The 12,395-nt window shown below is 39.9% G+C and overlaps 1 protein-coding gene across 7 annotated transcripts in view; it reads right to left on the minus strand.

Annotated features, from left to right (window-relative positions):
- LOC122671474 (importin-13) overlaps positions 1-12,395 on the minus strand; it is a 144,508-nt gene that overhangs the window by 78,057 nt on the left and 54,056 nt on the right. For all 7 annotated transcript variants that reach the window (XR_006334351.1, XR_006334350.1, XR_006334352.1 and 4 more), the window contains exons 10-12: positions 9,334-9,457; positions 4,291-4,425; positions 2,686-2,766 (exon numbers count right to left, since the gene is read on the minus strand). Coding sequence is in view for 4 of the 7 variants with exons in the window: in XM_043868706.1 (XP_043724641.1) it covers positions 2,686-2,766; positions 4,291-4,425; positions 9,334-9,457 (340 nt within the window). In the remaining 3 variants the exon portion in view is untranslated. The remainder of the gene's footprint in view (positions 1-2,685; positions 2,767-4,290; positions 4,426-9,333; positions 9,458-12,395) is intronic.

The raw sequence follows: 12,395 nt of genomic DNA on the forward strand, positions 1-12,395 counted from the left end.
CCCCCCCCCACTTCAACATTGTAAAACTCTCCCTATGCAAACAATGGAGGCTTACCGGAGTTATGGATATATACCTGATGGATAATGGGTTTTTTATTTTCAAATTCTCTAATGAAGTTGACAAAATGAGAGACCCGGAAGGAGGCCCCTTGGAATGTTGGCAAGAAAACTATCTTCCTCCACCAGTGGGACCAATACACGCAGCTAAACTGCATCACCTTGAGCTGCATCCCTATCTGGATCATCTTGCCTTGCGTGCCCCTACATTTCTGGAGTGCAAAAGGATTAAGGATCATTGGGTCCATTCTGGGAAGACCGTTATACTCTGATGGAAAAACTGAGAAAATGGACCAACTTGCATATGCCCGGATCTGTGTGGAGCTTTCCGCTGAAGAACCCCCTACCTCTATCACAGTAGTTGAGGGAGAAGACCATTCCTTCAGCCAAGAGGTTTCGTTTGAATGGCTCCCCCCCCCCTCCCCAACTGCCTTTGCAAATCCTTTGGTCACCCCTCTTCCAAATGCTCCCCCGGCCATCTATCTCAACAAAACCTCCGCCTGCTGGTCCTACTATCCGCCCTATTTTGAGTATTCAAATAAACCCCTCCCCCTACACTTACCCACCATGGCCTTCCCTCCTTAGCCTTCCACTCCCCCAGCCATGGCCGCTGCAGACTCCAACAACGTCGTTGTTGAAGAATCCATGAGAAGCCAGCCTCCGGCTCCATCCAAGGCCACATCGCAGCTCCTCCGCAATGACTGTTGGTCCATTCCTCTCTGAACTCTGCTTCTGATTACGACACATCTTCTGCGTCTATCCCCCTTACAGATGCTTCCTTGCCTGGTCGCCATCGGTCCCCAGTCCTTCCTGTGACATCACTGCAACACCCAATCCCGTTTGCTCCTACCTCTACATCACCTGTAGTAGCCTCGTCTCCGTCCCCTGCTCTCCTGATCCTCTCTAGGTTTGAGCACAGTCGATCCTTCCCTCCCCTTTCGCCCCTTCCTGCTCCTTCTCTTCACCTTGGCCCCACCTCCCCTTTCGTGAGTCTTCCAAACCCTTCCTTTTGGTGGGCCCTCCCATTTCCATCACTCGACCCTCTGGTCCCTCCACTGTTGAGCCTTCAACCTCCTTCGGCTCATGATCCTCTTCTTCTGTCAGGCTTACCCTCTTAACTCATCCCATCGATTCATCCGGGCCGCCTCATCAAGGTCCCTGGTTCTGACTCACGAACTTCGCATTCGGTATCTTCTCCTTCACCCGATGATACTCTACCAACTCCCTCCATCTGCTCTTGGAAATCTCCTTCTACCATCTCATAACCATGATGGACCCCCCTCTCCAATTCCCCCTCCTCCTTCTCTCAAACCCTTAAACCTCCCAACTCCCCTATTCCTCTCCATGCTTACTCCCATCACCATAAGAGTTACCCTTGCTCTTCCAGCCAACCCACTCCCATCTGAAGCCCTCTAAGGCCTTTGCTGCACCCTCCCCACCTTCACTAATGAATCACGGGCTCCTCTGGAATACTAAGGGTCTCAACTCCTTGTCCAAAAAATAGGCAGTGAAATCTTGTATCAAGCTTGGAAAATCTGTGTTTTGTTGCCTTATTGAAACTAGAGTCAAAGAGACAAATGGTTCTAGCATTATCTCTTCAGTTGGCTCCTGGTCCTTCTGCTCGAACTATACCCATCACCCAAATGGCCTTTGGCTCCTTTGGGACCCATCAAAACCCCAGGTTTCTTTGCTGTCTTCATCACCCCAATTCCTCCACCTCCGGATTTCTGATGGCATGGCAATAATAGTTTCTTTCTCATAGCTATCTATGCTTCCAATAGTCCCTCCAAGAGAGACTCTTTAAGGAGATCTCCATCTCATTGCTTTACTAGTTGGATCCCTCCCTTGCGGGCTTGCTGATGAGTATAATGTGATTTGGTTTGGGCATGAATAAAAGGATGGTGATCATCTAGATGCTTCTTCCATGGAGTCCTTTAATGATTGCCAAGATGATATCAGTATGAATTATAGTTATCAAAGGCTTCAAGGCGCCTTGTCGCCTTGTTGTTGACGCCTTGATTTCCGACCCTCTCTAACACCTTGGCCGCCTTGCCGCCTTGATAAATATGGTATGAATGCGTTAAGTTGGTCCGGTCCGACTTTTACTTGGCACAATAAAAGGAGTGGTGATTCTAGGATTGCCTGTAAACTGGATAGAGTTCTCATCAATGAAAAGCCTGGTTAGCATCCTTCTCATCTTCCCAAGCTACTTTTGATCCCCCTGGAATTTTAGACCATTGTCCCATCTCTCTTCTCATTCAACCTTATATCTCATTTGACCCCAAACCATTCAAATTCTTTGACATGTGGACTTACCACCAAGATTTCCCCTCCATTGTCCAATCGGTTTGGGCCATTCCGGTCCATGCTCCCTCATCCCCCTATGACTAAGCTTCTGCTCAGAAAATTCTTAAGATGAAAATACTACACTGATTCAACAGAGTGCTAGGAAAATTGTACAACTAATGTAATCATTTTGAAAGGTTAAAAAAAACATGGAAAAAGGAAAAGGTGCAGTGAACTAATCATTCCAATAAATCAACCTAAAAATTCAAAACTTACAAAAGCAAATTGATCGATCCGACTAGTATATGGTAACAAATAATTTCAGACAGTTAATGAGCTCACCAAATTAAGAACAAACATCTTGGTTTCCACCTCCTTCCAAGGAATAAGTACATCTGCAGATGCCCATGCACCACAGAAAAGCTAAAATGAAATCAGAAAGAAAGAAGATTGTTAGAGAATATAAATTAAATTCAGAACTGCAAGCACAAGAAATACCAGTAAATAGAAGACAATGATTTAAAGATGCAGAAACACTCAAAAATATGCTGTGGTTCTCCCCTCCAGATAGGTTTTGTTAATTCTTTTGATGTGGCTATAGACTAAGAAAAATCAGAAACACTCAAAAATGTCCTCTGCAGTTCAGACACATTTAAAGGGGGAGGTAACAGCCAGGAGGTCTCAAGTTAGGATTGAACTCGAGACCTCCGGGTGAGCATTGGCATGAAGCGCACTACAGCTCACCAACTGCGCTAGGCAGCTGTTGCTATGGAAGAAAACCCATACTTGTGCGGAAGTTTTGCAAAAAAAAATATACAACTCAACTCAGCCATATCCCAACTAAATGGGGGTGGCTACATGGATCATTTTTCTTCAATTAGCTCTATTCAAAGTCATACTTGTTACTAGTCCTAAGTTATGCATGTCATTCCCATAGTTCAAGAACTTGCCGAGATCTCGGTAATATCTCGGTTTTTTCAAAAACCGAGAAGAGATTGAAGGCGAAATGGAGAAATACAGTGTCTCGGCCGAGATGAGATCTCAGTCATCTCAGTGTGAAATCTTGGTATACAAACACTTATTTATGCAAACCTTGGTATAAAAAAACTTATTTATGCCAAAAAGCAAGACAGGCACTTACTTATGCCAGAAACCAGGACAGACACTTATTTATGCCTAACATCATTTAAGTAAATCATTTTATATTTGTTAAACCCCCTTATTTGAATCCAATACAAATAGTTAAAAAAGCAAATTCAAAAAGGATAAAAGTCAACCCCCTAGGTCAAGAACAAAAACTGGATTTTCCGCGGTAGGTGCAATTTTCAACTTTTAGATGCTGGGGTTTTTCTTAAATCTATAGATTTCATAAATCTTAATATGTAAAACATTATTAAAAACCAAAAGTGCAGTAAAATTTTCATTTGTTTTGATGTCTAAAAAAATCTTTTTATTCAGAATGTTTTTTAAAGCATTCACGCACACCAAATTAGGTTTGACCGAAACATAACTCCTTCAATATAAATCAGATTTAAGCAATCATGAATTTGTTTGAAAGCTTAGTTGTAAAGCTTTCCAATAAATCCAAGATTGCTTAAATCTAATTTAAATTCAAGGAATTATGTTTCAATCAAACCTTATTTGGTGTGTGCGAGTGCTGTCAAAATCGTTTTGAATGAAAATATTTTTTTAAACATCAAAACAAAAGAGTAGTGGCTTCAGCTTGAGGAATTAAATTAAGTTAATCTCAAATTTAATCTAATAATAAGGATCAATTTAAGAAGCAAATTGGTACCATTTGTTACAGATATAGTAGCAATAAAGAAATTTATCAAAATATTGTATACAAAAGAAGTCAACAAGATCAATTCTAATAAAGAAATTTATCAAAATATATTACACAAAAGAAGTCAACAAGATCGATTCTATTTTCGAAGTAACATGCACCTTTTGCACAAAAGCAGCAGAACCTAAAAGCTGACAAATATCGACAAAGACCTCAGCCAGATTCATTCTAAAATATGTAAGGCCATCTGGCAAGTCAGGAGTTTCATTCTCTTCACTGAACGTAGACTCATCCACCTGTCAAACATATGCCCTCGGTCATTTTTTATTTTTTCTTTGGGGGGGGGGGAGTATAGAGGTAAAAAAATCATTAGCAAAAACTATAGAATACGTCACAAAGATTGTGTAAAATATTTAAAGTGAGGTAGACATTTACTCTATCTTATGTTACATTTTCTCAGTATTGCACGTAATACAACCATAGTTGTCACGTCGTCACAACGATCCAAGTCGGTGGAGGGGCGACATGTCGCCCGCCATGGTGTTACCATGGCGATCATATCGACCATGTTTTATTTTTTATTTTCTCTATTTTTAATGTCATTTAGTATGCTATAATATATACCCTATAACATCAAACATTAACATGAAAGTGTACTACTAATCTACTATGGTTTAATTCATGAAAGTGAAATATCCATTAGTGTATATGAAATCATGGATTATCAAATAATTGATAGTAATAGTCTTGCTGATAATAAAGTTGAAAAATCATGAGAATTGAGATATGATTCATATGAAACTGACTACAAAAGTAACAAAACAAAAAAACAATTACAAGAACGTAATTTATATTGAGTGAATAAAGCTAATAAACAACCCATCTGGAAAAAAAAAAAAAAATTTGCTAATGTGAATATGTGATTGTGTATTAGTCAATAGTGTATTAGTGTTTTCTGTTTGAATTTTTTTTATTTTTTTTATGTTAAGGAAAAAAGCATTAAAATAAAAAATGATTAAAAAAAATTATTGTTAAAAAATTAAGTTTTATAATTTGAAACAACCATGTCGCCCGATATGGCCATATGCCGTGGTATGGCGTCCATGGCGGTGTCATGGCGACAACATGGAAGCCATATCGGTTGATATTCTTACATCATCCATATCGGTGGTAGATATGCCCACTTCTCCAGTGATATGTCGCCATGGTGATGCCATGACAACTATGAATACAACAGGTCTTCCATTACTCCCCCGCCCCTTCGGAAACAAAACTGATTCAGACTTCGAAGAAAAGAAGAGAAGGTGAGAATTAAGCTAATGGTTGTTGTGTCCTTACAAAAACTAAATGAAAATCTGTGAATTTGAGATGCTGAATCAGTCAAAATTGAAGAGAAATTGGGGCTGAAAGAAGGATTCAATTGGGTTCTAGAATTGGGGAGAAGAAGATAGGAAGCTGGAATTCAGAGTTAAACTAAGTTTCTAAGGTATGTGAAAATCAAAATCTGGGTTTCTGTGGTGTTCACATGTTTGGGGATTAGAGTTTGGGTTGAAGAAATCCTTAGACAACTAAGTTAGTTTGGTTGGGCTTCTGATGGAGTACTTGGAAACAAAGGAAAAGAAGAAGTAGATGCTGATGTGAGTGAGTGAATCAAATTTGACATTAATTTCTGGGCTGCTGAATCTCAAGATTTCAGAGGACCTATGTGATTAGAAGAAGGAACAGCTAGGTTCATTAAGAAATTAAGAAGGGAACTGAGCTGAGTTTGAAACCAATTATAAAGGTTAGTACAAATTAGATTACTCTTTGAAGTAGAAGTTAGATATTAAATGTTGAGAGATTGGCATGTAATTGAAATGGTATGGGTATTTGGTTGAAGGTTTTCTTTAATTAAAGCTGGGATTTTGGAATTGAGTTGCTGTGATTATGTGAAATTAAAGGAAAATCTGGGTTCTTGAGGTGCTGCACCACTGTCATCTGAAGAGAAAGTTGATTAAAAGAGGGTTGTATTTGTGTTTAAGAGATTAAAAAGAGGAAATAGGGAGCTGGAATCAAATCTGAGTTGAATTTTTAAAGTATAAAATCAGATTTTAATTGAGAATGCTTGGATTTTAGAGAGTTGGTCACTTAGTTGATTTGGTTTGTTATTACATTTGAAGGGATATGCTTTAAATTAAAAATGGGAATTGGGTATTAGAGCTGCTGAAACCATTGGAGAATACACATACTTCGGGTTTAAGTTGAGTCAAGCATAAGAGACATAAAGGTGAGGGAACATGTATATAGTGTGTGAGTTATGTTGTGCTATATTACATGATGCTTGAGTATATGGTCTACGAATTTAATGGTTAAAAACGAATGGTAGGAGACAATGTAAATGTTTATAATGTGTACTATACTAAGGTCGAAAGAAAAAATATGCATGCTAGAAATGAAATGATACTTTAACCAATGAAGGAATGTTCATGCATTTTATTGCGAGGGTTCACGGCTAAGTTATGTGATTGAATATATCTATAATATATGAAAGCAAATGTAGTTATGATATATAAGTAAAATGAATGTTCATGAATTTACTGTTTTGAATGATTATAAATATAGTACATGAATACTTGGTTATGTATGCTAAGTGATGTCATATGAAATGTTAAAATACCAAGTATATTGGAATGTGATATAATCTCTTAATGTATGATGTGGACTATGCTATGGAATGTCTTATGAGCTTTATGGGAATGTTATATGATGAATGAAAAAGGAAAGGGAAGATAGAATCATAGAATGGAAGAGAGAGAAAAAATGAAAAGAGATGCAAAAGAATGAATGAAAGAAAAGCAAATGTGATATGATTGATGGTGATGTGTAAATTGAACAACCTTGTGGCTACCAACCCTCTCCAGTAGGTAGATACGTACTGGATAAGGGCCTTAAAGAAAAAGGAAGTGGGTCTGTGTCCATCCCAGTGCTCATGGTGATTGGAATAAGGCAAAGACATGGCCTACATGACACTAGAGCTTGCCCTCCCCAGTGATCCTAATGACTAGATACATGGAGTAGGCAGGCCTAGTAAGATGTTTTTAATCTAAAGTTTTTCCTCCCCAGTGCTCCTGGTGACTAGATATACATGGAGTAGACAAATAATCTAGCGAGATGTTACGCCAGACGTTGATCCACCCCACTGATCCAACAAATCCTAGATTGCTTAAATCTAATTCTTGGAAAGCTTTCCAACAAATCCAAGATTGCTTAAATCTGATTTATATTGAGGGAGTTATGTTTCGGTCAAACTTAATTTGGTGTGCACGAATGCTGTCAAAATCACTCTAAATGAAAATATTTTTTTAGACATTAAAACAAATTAATATTTTCCCGCACTTTTGGTTTTTAGCAATGTTTTACAATATTAAGATTTATGGAATTTATAGATTTCAGAAAACCCCCAGCATTTAAAAGTTGAAAATTGCACCAACCAGCGAAAATCCAATTTTTGTTCTTAAACTGGGAGGTTGACTTTTTATCCTTTTGGAATTTGACTTTTTAACTATTTTTATTGGATTCAAATAGGGAGTATTTGCTAATTTATGAATAATATCTTAAGTAAATACTTAAATGATATTTTGCACAAATAAGTGCCTCCTTTGACAACAATGATTCTTAGTACACTGCGTATACTAGTAAACTTGGGTCAATAACCACAAGTACCATTTTGAGGTTTTTTTTTTTTTTTTTTGTGAAAATAGTTCATCCATTGTGTTTAGAATGTCAAAAATAGGTTGTATTGAAAAAAACCAGAGCAAAATAAAACATTTCTAAGCCTCGAAACCACCAACTCGAGTTGGCTGGGAAAAAATCCCTGGTTTCAACCAATCCCTGGTTTCAACCAAGTTCGACCATATCTCGGTTTCGGACAGGTCGAAACCAATGTCGAAACCGATTTCTTGAACCTTGTCTCTGCTTCTATTTCATTTACTGTGCTCATGAATTATTGCATGTATATGACTATGTACACCTCATTGGGCATTAGCTCAACCCCCTATATGTTGATGTTTTAAGATGAAGAGACACATGAGAAGGCTTACACAGCTCCGGAGATTTTGAACTGAGAGTGGTGTTAGGATTTCAGAGTCTGAGGGATATTTTAAGAACAATGTTATCCCAGAATGTGTAATGTTGTTGTTGAATGAATGAACAGTGTTTTGTGAGTTGTATGTAACTGCATGGATGACAAATACAGGATTTTTATTGTACACATTTGTAGATAGCTGCCACCAGTGTATATATTTGACTTGAACTGATACCTAATATCTAAGCTTCTGCTGTGTTGTATGCACGACTGGAATTTATTTATTGCTTTTACATATAAGATTGTGACCGACTACGTCGGCACTCGTGAGAGTGGTGCCTAAGACCCAATCTGGGTTTGGGACATTACAATTATGATAAATGCATGTCATTAAATTATGAGCAAAACCCCCATGTTTCTGCAAAAAGAAGGGAATGCCACAGGTAAATGGACATTCCACATGCATGTACTATGATACCCTTTTTTCAGTTACACTGCCAACTGACACAGGACTAATTGTCAGGCAGCCATGTCCAGCCAGTGCAGATTGGCCTGAATCCAAAGTCCAATACTAATGATTAATTGACTCTGAATCATGCTTGCACCTTGGGGCATCTTGTGAATGCTTTGCCAGAAGTGCACCACAAGACTCACACAGTTACACCTAGCATGCTTTTAAAAATGATGACAACAACAACCACATTAATTTCGTCCATTATTTTCCATATGCTTTTCATGCAAATACTAAATTATAGATTCCAAATCAACTGAACACATAACATCTATAAGCCCTAACATGTAAGGAGGTGATTTTCATTTTTTAAATACATAAATCACACTTAAAAAACTGAGTGGTGTGTGCCAGTCTTAGACACATACAGAACAGAAACATGAGTCAGTGAGCATCAATTCACTCAACTTCAGACATAATTGGCCCTTCAATATTACTAGTTATATACTGGCAGCATTTACAAGCGACAAACCAACAGAAAGCACTAAAGAATATTCAGACTAGGCACAACCAGTATTCGCACTCAGAGTGTTGCAAGAGACAAACCAACAGAAAGCACTAAATAATATTCAGGCTAGGCACAACCAGTATCCGCACGCGGAGAATATGGTGTAAAAGGCGGAGAAAAACCTGAGCACGCAACAAAAGTGCATCAAGTAGGGCTGAAAATACAGGGAAAAACACATCTTCCACAGTTTTTCTACTATTTCCCTTGTCTGTATCAAGGCCAAGAATATAGCTGGCTAGACTACACCTGTAAGATAAAAACAAAAAACAATCGCACAGTGATTATATTCTTATTTAGGATGTTAGTGAGACATATGAAGTCTCATGAAACTCATTTTTAGGTCTTATAAAACACCATGGATTAATCTTGCACATCACACAGAGAAAGTAAAAAAATACAAAAATGAAATTATGTCATAAGGTAATAACAGAACAGGACATAAATACCGCTACAAACAACTATGACACATATGTGATAACAGAAAGATACATGTTCGTCATTATATTATACAGAGCACTTCCCAAATTACCCTCTGTACCATTTCAAGCCACATCAATTTTGAGTTCACATTCCTCTTTTATATCAATTTTTTATAACAAAATTTCCATCTGGTTTCCCAAGATAATGTCACTCAATTTAAGTCAATATAAGCTTCTGATTTCCCTAGGATTTTTCCACACAAACCCTTCAACAATGTTTTACCCAAAGACCCTCAATCAAAATGGCTTGAGCTTGGTAACTCCAACTCGGCTTTCTTTCACCGCTCCCTCAAAGCCTGTTCCAATTCCAACTCAATCGCCATGCTCCTTGACCAAGATGGAGCCCGTCTCCTCTCGGTTGATGATATTAAATCTGAAACCGTCTCCTTCTTTTCCTCTCTTTTCCGCCCCCCCCCCCTCCCTCCAGATCTCCTTAATAAATTCTTTCCCCCTTCCCTTCTCACCCCTCTCCAATCCATCCCCTCTGATGAGGAAATTCTTAAAGCTGGACTCTCCCATAAATCCAACCATTCCCCCAGCCCCGATGGGTTCAGTATGGGATTCTTCTCAGCTTACTGTGATATCATTAAAGAGGACCTCATCAAAGCTATCCGCAGCTTCTTCTTCAATCCCAGCCAAATCATTACAGTCAGCCAGACTTTTCTTTGCCTCATCCCTAAAAAGGATGGTTCATCTTCTATGTCTGATTTTAGGCTCATATCTCTTTGCAATCTTCTCTATAAGTTCATTGCCAAAATTTTGGCCAACTGCCTTATATTGGTGGTCCCCTCCCTTTAGTCCCAACCAATCAGCCTTCATTTCTGGTAGAAGCATATCCGATAATATCCTCCTCTGCTCAGAAATTGTCGGTTGTTTCGACCATAAATCCCATTCCCCCACCGCCCTCATGAAGATTGACATTAATAAAGCCTTCGATTCCCCTTGTTGGGACTTCCTTCTTGAGGTTCTATCCCAAATGTCCTTCCCCCCTGTCTTCATCCGCTGGATCCACTCCTGCATCTCCACCACCTCCTTCTCAGTCCTAGTTAATGGATCCCCCACCGGTTTCTTCTCTTCTTTCAGGATGCCCTCTTCTCCCTTGCCCTCGAGGTTATCTCCTGGAGTATTCAGTCCAAAACTGACCAACTCCTAATTTCCCACATCCCCAAATGTAAAGCCCTCAATCTCACCCATCTGGCTTTTGTTAATGATCTCATGATCTTCTCTAAAGCCTCCCCGCTCCTCTATATCTTCCATTATGTCCTCTCTCCATCTCTTCAAGCCCTTATCGGGTCTCCACATCAACCTTCTAAAATCCCATATCTTCCTCTCGGGAGTCTCTGATGCGGAGAAGGATACTCTCCTCCAACCTACAAGTTTCTCCTCCCTTGGATCTCTCCATGTCAAGTACCTAAGCCTGCCATTGATCCCCGCTAGACTGACTGGCCATCATTGTACCCACATGCTAGATCTCATCCATAAAAGGCTGCAACTCAGAAGGGTAAGCTTCTTTCCTATGCTGGGAGGGTTGAGTTGATAAGATCAGTTCTCCAATCCACCTATATATACTGGTGCCGTATCTATGGCTCCCCAAATCCACCATCAAAGCCATGGAATCTCACTTCTGCGCTTTCCTTTGGAAAGGTATGGAATCTCCAATATCTCTTCACCCCCAAGCTGGGCAAGGCCACCTGCCTTCCCAGAGTTGAAGGTGGTCTGGGTTTGCGCAGAATCTGTGACTGAAATTTGGCTGATATTCTCAAATTGCTTTGGAAAATATCCTCTAAGCAGGACTCCATCTGGGTCAACTACGTATATTCCTACCATCTCAAAAAAGACTCCATTTGGACAGTCCTCCGACCTTCTGACTCTTCATGGGTTTGGTGAAAAATCCTCCACCGCCCCTTAGCCCTAAGAGCTAGAATTTCCAAATTTGCTGATGGGACTTCAACATCCCTCTGGCTTGAGCACTAGCATCCTTTAGAAGTCCTCTTTAACATGGTAGGCACCCGTTCGGTGTACTCCTCTGGTGTCCCTAAAGATGCCTCGGTTTCTGCCACCATCTCCTATAGGTCCTAGTCCCCCCCCCCATCCCCCTCCCCCTAGTCTCTCCAAGGTCTGGGCCTCTCTCCCCTTCCCCCCCCCCACCCCCCAAACCCTACATTTTCATATCGGGTATACTGGGTCGCCCCCTCCTCAGGCCTTTTTAGCTCCCGCTCAGCTTGGGACTATGTCAGACTTCAACCTCCCATAGTCCCTTAGCGCAACCTTGTTTGGTTTAAAGGTCATATCCCCCATTATAGCTTTACTATCAGGAGAGCCTTCACCCAACGCCTCCCCACCCAATCCTTTCTTCTTCACTGTCACCTACTTGTTTCCCCCTCTTGCATCCTATATTGGAATGGTCTTGAGGACATCGACCATCTTTTCTTCTCTTGCCCTTTTGCCTCTTCTATTTGGAAAAAAAGCCCTTCAAACCTGTTGGCCCCGTAGAAGAAGAACTCTTACCCTTCTCAAGGGAGTGGCTTTGGTTGGATATGTCCTTCTCTGGCAATAGTATTTGTGATACTACAGGCAAACTTGTGTTTAGTGTTGTTATCTACCACATTTGGATGGAGAGGAATCTTCACAGATGGACCTCCAACTCCCGCTCTCTCTAGATGATTTGGAAAACCATCTATTTTGATGCCAGCTTCAAGCTTCAC

This window comes from Telopea speciosissima, chromosome 8, assembly GCF_018873765.1.
Source record: "Telopea speciosissima isolate NSW1024214 ecotype Mountain lineage chromosome 8, Tspe_v1, whole genome shotgun sequence".
Lineage (NCBI taxonomy): Eukaryota > Viridiplantae > Streptophyta > Magnoliopsida > Proteales > Proteaceae > Telopea > Telopea speciosissima.